Consider the following 16,956-nt stretch of genomic DNA (forward strand, 5'->3'; position numbering starts at 1 on the left):
GCAAGCTGTTTCCAGGTTTGGATCCAGAGAGTGCCAAGGCCTGGCTTCAAACCCAAGAACAGGATAGATTTCTCCCATTACATCAAGGATCACTGAATTGGAAAATCATGTTCAAACAAAACTTTGCCTTATTCTTTCCAGTCAGTAAGCTTAGATCTTCTTTGAGAGAAGTAGAGAGGTATTAGCTACCAAGTGCACTTTGGTTTTAAAAAGATTTCCACTGATGACAGTATCACAATGTGCCCAGAATGGCCAGGGACAGGTCTGAGCTTACAAATGAGATTTCCGTGTTCCCGACTCAGTGCTGTTGGGCTCTGTTCATGCTGCATGGCTGCATGTGGCTCTTCGTAATTTAGGTTCATCAGTATTTCATCCAAACTGACCCATTTTATCTTCAACCACTAAAGTGAGCCTAGCGTGTCTGCTTCTGCTTCTTTGACAGGCCACAAGTTAGAACCCATGTATATTCTGGCCTCAGACTATAGAATTAGTTTTTTCTTTACTGTCATCATATCAAAATGAAAATACACTTAGTAATGTAGGTGAAATTGTCAAAGAACTCACCTTTTGACTAGAAAGTAGGATGAGAGAGCATTTCTTTTGTTGTCAACTGCATAAATTTGTATACATATATAGTCCGAAATATCTGATAAACATACACACACACACACACACATATATACACACACACTGATATATGTAAATATACATGTATTTTCTATACAACTGTATACATAGCCCTATATAATTTGGGTCTCTGTTATGGCCCAAATGCTGCTTCTCAGAGGCAGTCTTTAAACCCCTCAGAAGTGGAGAGTGTAGAGTTCTAAGGAGCTCGTTAATCAAGGTTCATACCCGGGATGAGGGCCTACTTGCTGGAAAGGCAGCTTAAGTTCTATACTTAATCTGATTTTAGAGAAGGTGCCTATTGCAAAATTTAAATTTGTTTGGTGAATTAAGATAGAAAAAATTCTTGAAGTTTTGATTATAAAAGAATGAGCTGCACACACATAGTAATTAGAAATAGCAACACAAAAGGTAAACAAAGCTCTTTCAAACCAAGTAAATTTGTGTTTAAATTTAACTACAGTCTTATTCATTCACTCAGATAGGGGTAAATTTTATGAAGAATAGTAAAATGGACTGAGGAGAGAAATGACTGAGGGTGATGCCATCTAGACTGGGTGGCTGGGGAGGGTCCCCTTGAGGAGGGGAAATTTGAGCAGAGAGCTGAATGTCATCGTAAAGGGCAAGCTGTGTGGAGATCCAAGTGAAGACAGTTCCAAGCAGAAGGATTAGCCAGAGTGAGGTTCTTGAAGTAGAAACAAGCAGAGTAGATTCAAGGAAGATGGACAAAGCTGCCAAGGAAGTTTAAGAGCAGAGAGAACTCTAGGGGAAGGGAGAGCACAGGTGTGGACAGCACTGAGGGTGGTGAGAGGCAGGTCATACAGGGCTCTGAATGTCACGGTACGGAGTTTGGATTGTATTTTTTTTTTTTTTTAATTTTTTATTGTAAATATTTGCTTTACAATATTGTATTGGTTTCTGCCATACATCAGCATGAATCAGTCATAAGTGTACATGTATCCCTCCCTCTTGAACCGCCCTCCCATCTCCCACCCCATCTCCCCCCGCTAGGATATCAATTGCATTTTAAATGTGGTGGGAAGCCACTGAAGAGTCTTAAGCAGGGAAGTGACATGGTCTGATTTATATTTTCTGAGAGTCACTCTGCCTAGGGTATGAAACTCTGACCATAGGAGTACAAGGGCTGATGTAAGAAGACCAGTTTGGAAACTGTGGTAATAGTCCGAGAGAAGATGACAGACAGTGAGGCGACAGCAGGTTGGGTGGTGACACACGGCATAATCTGAGATGTGGTGAAGGTAGGGCTGAACGGACCTGCTGATGAACTGGTGATGATACTTGAGGTTTTGGGCTTGAGTATTGGGAGATATTGCAATGCCACTAATTGAGCTTGAGAGGAAATAAGAGGCTAATAAGCTTGAGGAGAGAAGTCAAGAGTTTAATTTTTGGATATGTAAAGTCTGAGATATCTATTAGGTATCCAGGAGGGGATACTGAGCAGACAGCTGGCTAGACAAACAAATGTGTACAAGGCGGGAATCTTAGGGCTGGGGGTAGAAGTTAGAGATAGCAGCACGAGATGGAACATAAAGCCACAGTCTCTGGTGAGATCTCCAGGAAATATGTAGACAGAAGAGGGAGGAGGGTGAGCACTGAGTTCCAAGGCCTTCAAGCCTAGAGCTGGGAAGAGGAAGAAGAACCAGAAAAGGAGAAAGAATACACAGGTGGAATCTCAGGGAAAAAAATCTCAGAAGAATATCTCTTGGAAGCCAAAAACAAACAACAAAAAGCTTTAATAAAGAGGAAGGGTGTGGTCAACTTTGTCAGGAGTTGCCTATAGGGTGAGTAAGAATATCAATTTACATAAAAAGAAAACTCTTGGAGAAATATTACACTAAAACTTAGGGGCTCTGTAGTTATTTATATAGAAAAATAGGCTTAGACAAGATTATGATTTTTCAAACATTAACTGAACGGTCTCATCACAGAATCCAATGTTTAAAAATAGGGTAACAATTCTGATAATCATTTCGTGACGTATGTATGTCAAATTATTATGTGTATATACACCTTAAACTTATACAGTGCTGTATGGCAATTATATCTCAATAAGACTGGAAGAAAATCTAAAATCAGTGTGACATTAGATAACAGTTTTATGTTGACTAGAGGCTTATCACACAAATAAAGCAATCATCCCAAACTGCAACCAACAGCCTCCTTGAAAGGTTACCTACAGGTGGGAGAGACGATTTCTTCCAACTCCGAGGAATTTTAGCAACTGCTGTAAGTTGTGTTGAGGCAAAAATATGAAAAGAGTAGGATTCCCAAACTTTGGTCAATGGGCTAAGTTTTTCTTCAGTCAAAATGCCCCATCACTGACAAGTCTTACTTACAAGTAAACGCCTCTACGTTCCACATTGAATGACAGTATTACCTGCTTTTCTTGGCCTCTCTGCAGACATTTGGTAAACTAATGACTTCTGTGTAGAGGATTTCCCTCTTGAGTAATTTGGCTTCCCCTTAACATATAACATGCCCTAAGTGAACTATGTGCACTTACTTGGCATACATTCAAAGAAAGTGTTTAAGAAACATAAGCTAATAGTAGTAACTGTAGCAATAGTAGTAATCATATAAATAAAACATCATTAAAATTTAAAAAGCAGCATGCAACAAAAGAATCCAAAATCTAGTCCAAATCAAACTATTAAATCATCCATTGCTCAGAACCCCCTCCAGCCATGTGAATAATCCATAGTCTACCAAACAGGTGATTTGATTATTTAAAAAGCCTCTAAAATGGTGAGGGCTGAGCATAGAGGAGACAACAGCTAGCTGAGTTGTTTTAGAATGAAGACATGCCTTCGGAATTTTTAAGTAAGCTTTACTATTTTGGATTCAAATTCTGTTTCTCATAAAAGGCCTGACCAGTACCAAATTGGGAAGATAGTCTTGCCGCACAGTGATTGAGTTTAGCAGTTTAAAAAAAAAAAAAAATCCTTTAGCAACCTAAACAATTTGATTTTCTTGTCATTGCTTTCCCTATACTATCAAAAATGATGCTTTCTTTACTATTTCCAACTCATCATAAAATTGCTAAAAATCTGAAATTCAATTTACCACATTACTGCTAATTTGAATAATGGCTGAATAAAAGACAGGAAACGCTGAAGCAGCATTGATTTCTAAAACATTTTGCACTTTCCTCCTCCATCCCTGTAAAGTAAAGCTCGGATGCTACGCACAATTACACAAGAAAATCAAGAAAGCCATTACATTCAGCATTTTGTCATGATCATTGTTACCATGGCAAAAAGTGGGCCTAGTTTAGCACATCTGCTACAGGCGAGGCCCACTGGCCTTTTGTAAAGCTGGGTAACAATATAATGCCAAATTCTGGAGACTGTCACTGTTTCCTTCCAGGGTAAGACTACTGCCCACAGATGTTACTGTCTCCTTCCTTAGTGATCCAAACCAACGCCATCTTACCGTCGTATTCTTAAAGTTGTTCAGTACCAAGGAACACAGTTAATCTAGGAAGGTTACCCTTTGACCCACCTTCTGGTCTAATGGGTCAAAAATATGTGATATGAAAGCTTAGGACTCCAACAATAGCAAAAGCCAAAGTTTCAACAGTCGTAAACGTCAATAGAGCTGTACTAAAAATAGCATGGATTTAGAAGGGACCAAGACAATGCCTGATAACTAGCTGCAGGCATATTATTTTCTTATCTGTATAATGGGAATAAAATCCCATTATCCCAAATAATCTTGTGAATAAAATCCCATTATCTCCAAATCACACTTTCTTGTGAGTATTAACTGAGACGAGCTGCAGGCCCAGACACATGAGGGGGTACTCAGTAATACAGCATCCTCCCCCTTCCTCCAACACCATCTTTTTCTTAACCACTGAGATCCCCATGCCTTTGGAAATGTTGGTTGAAGTTGGTAGGTAAATGCTTTTCTATCACTGGAAGGTAATTCATTTTGACTTTCATATCGTTTGGATACTTTCCTCAGAGAGCTGAGGATAGAATATTTTTTTAAGATCTGATAGAAGGCATAACTTTCACATCAAGAGGATAAAAGTCAGTGTCAATAATATAACACATATCACATCCTGTAATTCATATTTTAAGTGACACCAATATTATCACTGTAAAACGGAGTATATACTAATTTTGACCTCACGCACAGATTTTTTGTTTTAAAAAGTGAAGCAACATTATGAACGCAGAGAAGTTGAAATTATCTGAAATGAATACATTAATCAAGTCTGCGTATTTACTAGAAACAAAGGCTACCAGCATTTTTACCAGCTAAACAAAATATTTTTTTTCTAATGAAATTTCAGCTGAGTATCGTTTATCTTAAGAGAAAAATAATGGGGCCTTACCTATTCCAGTAGCTCCAGAACTGGTCATGCAGGTAGGCATGGTGGCTACATTCATCACCAAATGAGGCTTTGCTTTCAATCCAGTGAATTATGTGCCCTTCTACAGCTAAGGAACAAAGCATTACGAATACAGAGCAAAGGGAAGGGGAGATTGAAAATTCTGACTCTGTCTGGGTCTCTCCTCATGCTTCACATTAATGAAGAGAGGCTTAACCCTCACCATCATCTATGGACGTAATTATAAAACAACACATCCTATCTGTTTGTGACAAGGAACGCTTATGCTACAGTCACATCCCTTTTGTTTTTGTCATTTACAAAAGTCTCTCTCCTATTCTGAGATTGCCTATATAAACTGACAACTAATGCAAAAGCAAACCAAAGTGAGCCTGGCTTTTCCACAGAACTCTGTTTTAAAAATGCACTATATAGAGAAATGACTTGAAAATGGTAACCAAAATATCTTTTGAAGACATGTTTATTTCTTAAACATAGGTAAAAGTTTTTAAAGCTTAGGTTTCTTCTGAACCTATTATTTTCTGCTATTTAAAAATCTTTTGCAATTATTTCACACATTTGAATACAAAATTATCAAGCTAATACAGATTCTTTGGTAACACTTGCTAATATTAATAATAATTTTAAAAGTTATGGGAAAAAACACATCATTTTACTCTATAAACAAATGCATAGTAGAGTCTAAGGACTTACCAACTGGTACTTGTAAAATAAAGTCTGGTGTTTTGTCATAACCCCTTGCACGAAGCTGATCTTCATCTACAGTAAGAACAAATACTATTACTTATCACAGTAGTCCATTAACAAGACAGCAATATAATTGCTTTTCTTTCTTAAAAATGTGTAAAAATTACTAATGCAGTCAAACATATCATTCTTATGTATGCAGTGCTGTGTCAGAATAAATGAACTTTCTTCACAAACCTGAAGTAGAGATATAAAAATGTCTCTCTGTCCCTTCTGCATTTTTATATCTTTATTATAAACATCATTAATTCAAGCTGTCATATGCTACCTTTCTTATAATTGAAAATATACTCAAAATAATGAAATATACTAACTGATTAAAAGAAAAGGTTTCCACCATCATGAATATTGCTGATGTTATCAAGCCCATAGTGACAACTTACAGTAAGGCATAAGCACTTTGGCTTTTACAATTATAAAACAAATGCTTTCATTAAAGCAATTAAGAAAGTTTAGTTTCAACTAGTAAAACTATTTCTACGCACAAGAACATAAGAGAGAGACAAGGGACAATGAGATCCCCACAGAGAATTAATTACCCTGCTTAATACCTTTGGTCTGCTATTGTTTCTGGCATTTACCAGAGTTTTACAACTAACAATATGTAATTCTGAAAAGCAAACAGGCTTTGAGATTTTTTTTCTAAGTCTGTTCGATTTCTTGATCTTCTGTAAATATCAATGAGCCATTCAGGAGGAAAGGAGGCAGGAAAACAGAGAGCTTGTCAAAGTTGGAAAAAACTAGCTAGATGCTAGGTTTAAAAAAAAAAAAAAATCCTCCAATATTTTCTAAAAGCTGTCCTTGACTTCTAATGGCATTACAATGTGATTCTGAAATGAGCAGTTCTCTGTTAGATTTTGGAGTGACCTGGTCATTCAATTCCAGACATGGCTTTCTGTCTTCACCCAACCTCAACTAATGGCCCAACCAAGTAACAAGGAAGGCTGTGTGGTCTCTTAACATCTACTGGGCTGTTGACATTGTCATGCATCCCATTCGCCTTCCTGCATCACCTTTGATTAAAATTAATGACCCATTCCCAGTGTTGGGTAGCTTATTTCCAATTCATTTGTCAGGCCAAGACAGTGGTTTCATGGCCAACGTTCAGAAATTCTGTTTTAGAACACTCTTGTGTACATCCTGAAAGGTCAGCATTTTAAACATAAATAACCTTTTAATGATAAGATACACTTAAACTAGATATTTAATTATATTTGGTTAAAGTTGGTATCCTTTACTGAAATTCTGAAGGACTGATGCTAGAATTCAAAACAATCTCCCCTGTTTGAAAGGTAAAAAAAAAAAATACCAACATAATTGTTCAGATAAGGAAATAAAATTAATCTTACATTAAAAACAAGAGAATTTGGAAAACTAGACTGTAAATGAACAAGACTGAAAAAATTTCTATCCTCTCAATGCATTCTGGCTACAAGAATGTTTAATGGAAAAGGCATTTGTTAAATCAGCCCAAGTGCCTTGAGCTGATGTTTCAGGTAGCTGATGAACAGTTTTAAAAGCTGTGAAAGTGAAAGTCACTCAGTCGTATCCAACTCTTTGCGACCCCATGGACTGTACAGTCCATGGAATTCTCTAGGCCAGAATACTGGAGTGGGTAGCCTTTCCCTTCTCCAGGGTATCTTCCCAACCCAGGGATCAAATCCAGGTTTCCCGCATTGCAGGAGGATTCTTTACCAGCTGACACACGAGGGAAGTCCAAGAATACTGGAGTGGGTAGCCTATCCCTTTCCCAGGGGATCTTCCTGACCCAGGAATCAAACTGGGGTCTCCCACATTGCAGGTGGATTCTTTACCAAATGAGCTAAGAATCCGCCGCCTGCAATGCGGGAGACCTGGGTTTGATCCCTGGGTTGGAAAGATCTGGAGAACGGAAAGGCTACCCACTCCAGCATTCTGGCCTGGAGAATTCCATGGGCTGTAAAGTCCATGGTGTGGCAAAAAGTCAAATATGACTGAGTGACTTTAAAAGCTGGGTTGACATTAAAGAAGAGAGATTAATAGTTTATTAAAACTATCCTAGTTTGATCAACCTTTGCAGGTGTTCAAAATCTGTTTCAGAAGGAAAAATTGGGATGTTTCTGACAGTGGCTAAAAACAAAATTTCAAAGGTCACCAAGCAATCCAAATGCATACACTAACATCCCTTAAAAGGCAGTTACACTCCTGTTCAGCGCACCTAAATTACTAACACAGTGCCTACAGTTTAAATTTCATGACTTACTTAATGTGAAAAATTTAAAAAAACACCTAAACTCCTCAAACTGAACATAAACATCAGAGAATCTCTCCATCTTTCTGTGGAGAAACTCAAACTGTAACACAGTACTCCTATACTTTCTCTACACCGCCCCCACATCCGTCCTTCTCAGGGCAAAGGTGATTCAACCGTAACTGTTTGAAAAAGACAGCTTCTAGAAACCTGTGCCACCATCAGCAATACTACATTTTTTATTTTTTAAGTAAAGAGGTTATTCCACACATCTGAAACACTTTGGTATTATGCATTGGATATCGTCTCTGTTATTTATTTTCTAAACTCTTAACTGTCTTACCTCCTCTGTTTCAACCTTCACACTATTCCTTTCAACCTAGATTTTCCTTTACTTGGCAAAATTCAGAGAAAATGACAGGACAAGTCTAGGAAGTGGAATTCACAAAGAGCTGTCTCTGCTCACCTGGTCTCAGCCCCAGGAGATGGAAGTTTCTATCAAAGATCACCCTACTGGGAGATTTTTAAGTCAACCCCATCTATCTGACCAGATTTCCTGGCCTTTGCATTATGCTCCTTTCCTGGTTCTCAGACGGTTAAAGATTCCTTACCATGATCATTATCCGAATCACTGGGTATGGATTCAAAATTTGGTTGACCATCTGGTGGGTCAGGGTTCAAACTCTTAAGATCTAGAAGCTACGCTCACTCATCACCCAAAACACTACCTCTGCCTCATTCCTTGTTCATCCCCTTGTCTTATTGTGCATAGGCCTGGCTCCCACCACACCCAGAGCCTGAAGCCTCTGCTCTGAGGACAGTAAATGTTTCTTTTCCTTTTTTAAAACCCTATTCACTGCCCTATTCTCACCACCAACAAAAACCTGTGTGTGTGTGCCTGCGGTCACTTGTGTTTGACTCTCTGCGGCCCCAAGGACTCTAGCCTGCTAGGCTCCTCTGTCCATGGTTTTTCCCAGGCAAGAATACTGGAGGGGGTTGCCATTTCCTCCTCAAGGGGATCTTCCAAACTAGTGTCTCCTACACATCTCCTGCATTACAGGCAGATTCTTTACCACTGAGCCACCAGGGAGGCCATTTGGCACATATTTAATACGCAAATGGATAAATGAATAAAATATAAGTGCATTTTTAAGAGTACCATGTCTTCAACAAAGCTGACCCAGACTGACTTAGTAATTTTCTTTCCTGATTTAAGACAGCAAAAGTGACCCAAAGTTCAAGGTGGGAAGTTTTCCTATTTTGTTTGGTCTGCAATATTTTAAATAACATTGGATTTATCCATTCCTTAATGTTTGGGCAGAATTCAACTCAATAAGCAATCCAGGCCTGGTGCTACTATAATGTGTAGTTCTTTGGTTACTTTTACTACTTTTTTTTTTTGGATGGTTACTGACCTGTTTAGATTTTTTTATCTCTTCTATAATGAGTTTTTCAATTTTTATTTTCCTTCAGAATCTTAAGTTTCATCAGAGTTCTCGGGGCTTTTTATACATATTGGAGCCAAGTGGTTACTTATGATTCTCTGAACTTTCCAAGTGGAAAGCTGGATGTGTAAGTAACTTCTTGTTTTCTTCAAGAAAAAATGATGAGGACTGAGAAAGAAGAAAGAATAACATTAGTTTAAAAGCCTTGGAGGAGAGTTTCAGAAAAGTACTTTTCGTATAACTCCTAAAACTGTTGGGGATCAATATGAAATCAATCTCCAAATCCTGTACACCTAACTCACTCAGTGAATGTAGCAAATATGAAGCAGGGCTCTTCTGACTTAACGTATATTGAAAATGCCCAATATATCTCATAAATACTAAGCTTGTTAGTAGGCTTCCCTGGTGTCTCAGTGGTAAAGAATCTGCCTGCCAATGTAGGAGACACAGGTTTGATCCCTGGGTCAGGAAGATCCCCTGGAGAAGGAAATGGCAATCCATTCTGGTATTCTTGCCTGGAAAATCCCATGGACAGAGGAGTCTGGCAGGCTACAGTCCTTAGGGTAGCAAAGAATGGGACACGACTTAGTCACTAAACAACAAGAACAAGCTTGTTAATGTCACAGTCCAAATATTCATTATCAAAATTAATATAAGAATAGTTTCACTTAAAAGAAGACTCACTAGCCTCTAGATCCACAAAATGTAGGATTTTTAGATAAAGGGTACCTCATGAAACAGTACTTCTGAGCTTATAGAGTCTTCTAACATTCCAACTTACACATGATACAATGAAAGAGGTCAGCAGAAGTGACTGCCAACACCTTTTTGTTATTGTTCAGACATTAGGTTATGTCCAACTTTGTGACCCCAAAGACTGCAGCATGCCAGGCTTCCCTATCCTTCATTATCTCCCAGAGGTTTCCCAAACTCATGTCCATTGAGCCAGTGATACCATCCAACCATCTCATTTTCTGTTGTCCCCCTTCTCCTTCTGCCCTCAATCTTTCCCAGCATCAGGGTCTTTTCCAAGGACTTGGTTCTTTGCATCAGGTGGCCAGCCAGCTGGGTCTTTCAAATAGCCAGATACAGATAAGAGCCCATCTCAACCAAGCTCTGGTTTGTCCCAACAGACAATATATAATTTTTAATTATGGCAAATACTTAAATTTCATCATGTGTAATACTTATGAAGCGGCAAAAAAAATTCTCATTTTCCTCCTAGAAGATTTGAAAACACAAGAGCGGGGATGGGTCTTGGACATTGTTTAGTTGACACCTGCCTGAAGAGGAGGTGAACAAAATCAGCTCTTGATTTCCAGCATTTTAATGATCCTTTCTCCAATATAACTAAAAATCCAATGAAACTGCATCTACAGATAAAACTGATGCTAAATTTTTCAAAACAATCCAGTTCTTTATTTATTTTTAAGTTGTCAGGCTTGCTTTTGGAGGACATTTTAAAAAAGGAATCACATAAATGTAAAGATCACTGTGAAAGTTTAATTTCTCTGGCCTTTAATTACCCTCTCCTCTAAATGCCCAAAATATCCACAGCAATTAAGTACTAATTACACAATTTCTTTTTTTAAAAGAAAGGGCTGATTTTGAGTCAGAGAACAAAACACATCTTAAACTAGTTAACATATACTTAAGAATCATAGCAAGGCATGAGGACTATAAGAAAAAGTTTCAAGTTTTTCCTTTTTTGTTTCCTTAAAAGGCTTTAAATTTAAGAAATGCTGTTATTCTCAGAGAAATTATGCAAAATTCCAGTTCATAACATCTGAAAATGAAAAGGAAAATAACATTCTGACATGGCCTTTTATTTATGAATTTGTCAAAAGATTTCTAAAATCCTAGGTTAAAATGCCTTGTATGACAGAATCTTTTTAACATCGGTTACATTTTTTATTAAATTGGGGAAGGGCAAAAAAGACCCTTCAATACAAATGAAAACTACAGTATATTTTTTCTACTCAAGTATTTTGTTTTTCTGTGTGTGTGTTTTTTTTAATCCCCAAATACTGTTCCATTCAATAATTGGAGCTGTGACCTTCACATCCCATATGTCTATCTTCTCTAGAAGAAAGTTTCACAGGCTTCCTACCTAATTAAAGAATTTAGCAGGGTTTTGATAATAGATGTTATTATGCTATGCAAAACATGTGCAAAGGTATATAGAACAGATATGCATTTAATGGGAAGACCGAAATGAAGGAAATCTTTAGAGGACCTAAAAATTTCATTACATCCATTAGTTTCAATCTTTTCTCCCAAAGCCTCTTTTCAAAGCCACTAATAAGGAATACAACTGACTGCTCTGACCTTATCCTTTGTTTATGTCTTTAGGGGACAATACTAGTGAAAACTAAAGTGCCCTAAAGACAGGGAACAAATTGGGGGAGGGGGTCACAAGTCAGAACAGTGCATAGTGAGGCAGGGTAGGCTGGCCCCCATTGACTGGTGGTTCTGGAGACAGAGAACATGAACATGGACAACAGATGCAAAACTCTTCCTTCCGTCTCTCACTGTGTTGCTGTTGTCTACAGTCGCTAAGTCGTGTCCGGCTCTTTGCGACCCCATGAACTGCAGCAGCACACCAGGCTTCCCTCTTCTTCACCATCTCCTGGAGCTTGCTCAAATTTATGTCCATTGAGTCTGTGATGCCATCCAACCATCTCAATCTCTGTCGTCCCCTTCTCCTCTTGCCCTCAACCTTTCCCAGCATCATGGTCTTTTCCAATGAGTTGGGCTCTTCTAATCAGGTGGCCAAAGTATTGGAGCTTCAGCTGTTATCATTCTAAATTCTTTTGGTTTAACACCACAAGAGAAGGGACAAGTCAGAAGTCAGCATGGTAGAGTAAAAAAGAATTCAGGGCAAGCTGTTCGGGGGTGGGCGGGTGAAGTAATAACTGTGATGCGAGGTCTGAGGCAAGTTTCCACTAAACAGAACAGGGGGACTGGATGGTCACAGAGCCCTTGGTAACTCCAAAATTCTGTGCAATGGATGAATGAATGTCAGCCTTTGTCTGCCCCAGCGCTTTTAGCTGTTGTCACTGATGTGAGAGCCTGTTGTGCCTGAACCAATCTCGATGGAGGGAGGTGTATTAGTAGTTCGGAGGCATACAAGAGATCTCTATACACTGATACAGAATCACACAGGACCCAAGAACCCATCTAACAACAACAGTAACAGATGTGACCCTCCAATACCTTTTGTTTATGGGGTATAAGGTTGCAACCTGCAGCTAACGTTTTGTGGGGTGAGATATTTGATTTTCTCTGTCCTGTTTCCTGCGCTGTCTGGCATCGCCAACCTACTCTCACAATTGATTCGGGTGGGCGGTGAAAAACATTACCCCCAACCCCTGGCCCCAGGAGTGGACACATGACCCAGACAAGCTGATCAGAGCCTATTTTTAAGATTGATTATGGGGCAAAATGAGAAGCACCACTTTCCCCCTGGGATTACGAACTCTACAGAGTAAACAAATTAGCAGTTGCCAGGGATCACCTTTGTTTTCCGAGAATGAAGCCTACATTGGAAAAAAGAAACATAAAAGGGAAAAAAGAGGAGATACTGATGGCATCGTTTTGTCGTCTAAATTCTAGACACACTAGAAGCAAACTTCTCCTTTGGACTTCATAGGTGTTATCTCTGAACCAATATTTCTCCCTTTTGTGTGTGCATATAATCTAGTTTGACTGGATCTCTGTCACTTACAACCAAGGTAGTTCTAATGTATCAGCAGTGGCCAAGATGTTGGCTGATGTGAGTTATGTAGCCAGAGCAATGGTTGAGGGAAGAGCTGTGGGCTTCAAGCAGGAAGACTACCATCATAAGTGGACAGGCTAACCTGTCTTCAAAGTCCTAAAGAACCTGTCCTTCAGCAGCAAACGTGTCTGTGGTTCTTTTCCCTTGGTCCCAGGGAGAAGCATGCATAAGCAAAGTCAATAAGATAAGTAAGTAAAAGATGGTCCCTCACCTTGATGATTTCTTTAGGAAGGGAAGAACAGACCCCAGATTCTCCACATTCTGCCCCTCAAAATAATGTTCCTGTTACCTGGAAAACTGCATCTTATTTTTAACCTTTGGTTAGGAATTTAAATAGTTGATACTTTTGGAAACATCCAACCATCTTAGTTTCCTTTAGCCTACGTAACCCTATGTTTTATCTCTAGTCTCTTACCCTCAATGGCTAATATCTGCATGTACACACAGTCTCAGTATTCTGAATCTCATCTGTTCCCACTGCCTATTCTTCACCCGAAGTCATAATTCCATATCACATCATAATCACTTCCCCGGAGCACTGCTGCTTTAGATAGGGAATAAAGCAGCAGGAGTAGACAAACTCTCAGAAACACAGATCCTAATTTCTTACAGCAAGGGATATCCTTCAGTAAGCCTATTTGGCTTTATACAGATTGCACCCTCCTGGAGTCCCACAGAGTCGTACATGAATGCTAGAAAAAGCACCTATGTAAAATATGCTGGCCTGTCATAAGGCAAGACCAAACATGGTACGGTGAGGCAGGGATGAAGCAAATGTCTCTCAGGTGTCACTCAAAATAATTGTTAGCTGCTACTAATAGGGCAACATTCACTGGGAAGAATAAAATATCTCTGGAACCATCCTTATTAAGCCAAACTTAACAAGAATTTGCACCAGACAGTAGCTATGGAAGTCACTAATGATAGTCCCTCCAACCTGGAGAAATGCCAACCCACGGAGGATGAATGTTTGTCTTCAGCCTTTGATACAAGCCCTTTCATATTTTCCCAATCATTGCAAACATTCTTGTAGTCTTCTGGCTATCACTGTTTTCCTTTTCTCCCTTGCCTTGTGTCCAAATCTCTCCTCTCACCCCACACTCCCAAAGAAAGAGAGAGTGAGGCTATAAAATAAAATATGCTACCATTAATTACTTGAGAGATATAAATTAAAACATCTCCATCAGACAAGATACATTCTCTATTTCATTGATACTAGAAATGGAACAAACCCTTAGCAGAAGGGATAAGGATGGTCACAATGCCTAACTGGTCAATTTCCTTGTGTCTCCAAGCCTGAGAGCGGGCAGCAAGCTCTTTGCCTCTTCTGAGACTTTAAACGCACATCAATAAATGTTCATTCTAAATTAACTATACTTGGAAATAACTGATTTGTACTTATTTGAAAATTTCCTGGAAGGATCCATGTTTGACTTGTTTTATTATTTTTTTTATTTCCAATGGTACATGCCCATAGCAAATACTTAAAAGGTAACAGTTTGCTGCACCAAAAGAAACAGTGGTTAGCTTAGGGCTAATACAGCCAGGCTAATGAGTTCAATCAGCCACTTGAGAAGCACATGGAGGCAGGAAGAGGCTGCTGAGAGAGAGAAGATGAGTAACTAAAATTCTATCACTACTTCAGGAATAGTTGCTTACAAGCCAGTAGCATTTTCTTCCTATGTTGAGGGTAACTATTGATTTTTAACATAATTAACATAATCTGTACCTTCTTTAAAAATTTTCACAGGAGAAGCAGGACCACAGCCTTGAATGTATTTATTTTCACTACCAAGACAATCAAGTGCGATACACTAGATGAAAGTGAATTTTTACTGGGACGGACAAGGCAATAGTGTGTGTGGGCTGGAGGGATGGAGTGCTTATCATCATCTTCAAACTAATTAGGTATTGTTCCTGGCATGCCTGGTGATTCAGACAGTAAAGAATCTGCCTGCAATGCAGGAGACCCGAGTTTGATCCCTGGGTTGGGAAGATCCCCCGGAGAAGGGATAGGCTACCCACTCCAGCATTCTTGGGCTTCCCTCGTGGCTCAGCTGGTAAAGAATCCACCTGCAATGCAGGAAACCTGGGTTTGATTCCCTGGGTTGGGAAGATACCCTGGAGAAGGGAATGGTTACCCATTCCAGTATTCTTGCCTGGAGAATTCCATGGACAGAGAGGCGTGGTGGGCTACAGTCCATAGGGTCACAAAGAGTCAGACACAACTGAATGACTAACACTTTCACTGTTTTTCACTTCACTTTCCTGGCATGCAGAGAACATACTTAGCAAAAGTAAACTGAAAAAAATGACTGACTGAACAATGAATAAAAGAATTATGAGATCTCTGAGGAAACTGCTAGAAATTACCTATATTCATTTGCTTAAAATTTGTTTGTAATTTGACCATATCTACAAAAGCAGGGCCTTCATCTGACTTATGTCTAGGGCTTAAAATAGTACCTGATTCAGTAACTGATTGTTGGAATAAATATATGAATAAATAAAATATATTTTCTAGTTGGAGAACCTAAAGTCATTTATTCAACGTTGACTCTTCTTAGTACAATGTAAATTTTGAGAAGTACGAAATGGATAAATGTACAAGATAGGATAAATCCATGAGTACACCTAAACCTTCAACAAAAAGGAGACTTCATTCTTCCTTTCCAATGTAGTGCCTGGTTAAATCCTGTGGACCTGATTAGAAGAGCCGACTCGTTGAAAAAGACCTTGATGCGGGAAAGACTGAAGGCAAAAGAAGAAAGGGGCGGCAGAGGATAAGATGGTTGCATAGCATCACTGACTCAATGGACATGAATTTAAGCAAGCTCCTGGAGATAGTGAAGGACAAGGGCGTGCCTCCCTGGGACGGGAAGCCTGGCGTGCTGCAGTCCTTGGGGTCACAAAGAGTCAGACACAACTTAGCAACTGAACAACAAATCCTGTGCCATGGCAACTGTTCAGTACGTGGTTATGAATCAAGAAAACTTTAGAAATTATTAGGGTTATGATAAAAGCAATTTATTTTTATGTCTCTCTTCTATCTGACCTCTCGGTTTTAGAGAGGTCAGATAAAATACGTATTTTATAAAATGACATATAGGGTACAATAGGTGGAAATTTTAAAATAAGATAAAAAATTTCAGGAAGTCATAATTCTTAAGAAGGGGTAATATATAAAGGATAAGAATCCTTGTCTTTTGAAAGTAGTCCAGATTTGAGGGAAGGAAGGAAAGAGAAAGGGAGAAAGAAAGAGACACAGAGGGAGAGATTGATTTTACTTTCACTTATTAAAAAAAAAAATCAAAGTAAAACAAACATGCCTGCAATGTCTCTGCAACAAAATTCAAGGCATACACATGAAAACAAGAAAATATAAAATGAGATTAGTAGTCTATTTAGATACCTATGTTTTTTGATGATCTATCTAAATTTACCTGGTAACAGTACTCTAGATCTGATTATTCACTGTGAAGGGAGTATTTACAAGGTAAAAGAACAAACCCATAATGATACTCCATAAGAGGCTTTGGGTTTTCAGGTTTTAACCATAAATAAACATGTATTAATTCAGTACTACATTAAAATGTTTAAAATGCATAGAATAACAACCTCTTTGAATACTGATGAGGAAATGCTTCAAAACAGGACTGAGGTTACATGAAGAGAGCTAAATACGAGTTAAGGATCATCTTTGGTATGCTTCAATAAAAGAATTACTGTTAGATCCTAGAGTGCAGAG

At 38.7% G+C, this 16,956-nt stretch overlaps 1 protein-coding gene across 1 annotated transcript in view; it reads right to left on the reverse strand.

The window, feature by feature from the left end:
• CDIN1 (CDAN1 interacting nuclease 1) overlaps positions 1-16,956 on the reverse strand; it is a 232,270-nt gene that overhangs the window by 102,519 nt on the left and 112,795 nt on the right. The window contains exons 9-10 of the mRNA XM_061157626.1: positions 5,702-5,767; positions 4,991-5,096 (exon numbers count right to left, since the gene is read on the reverse strand). Of these exons, the coding sequence (XP_061013609.1) occupies positions 4,991-5,096; positions 5,702-5,767 (172 nt within the window). The remainder of the gene's footprint in view (positions 1-4,990; positions 5,097-5,701; positions 5,768-16,956) is intronic.

This window comes from Dama dama, chromosome 12 (genome assembly GCF_033118175.1).
Source record: "Dama dama isolate Ldn47 chromosome 12, ASM3311817v1, whole genome shotgun sequence".
NCBI classification, from domain to species: Eukaryota; Metazoa; Chordata; class Mammalia; order Artiodactyla; family Cervidae; genus Dama; species Dama dama.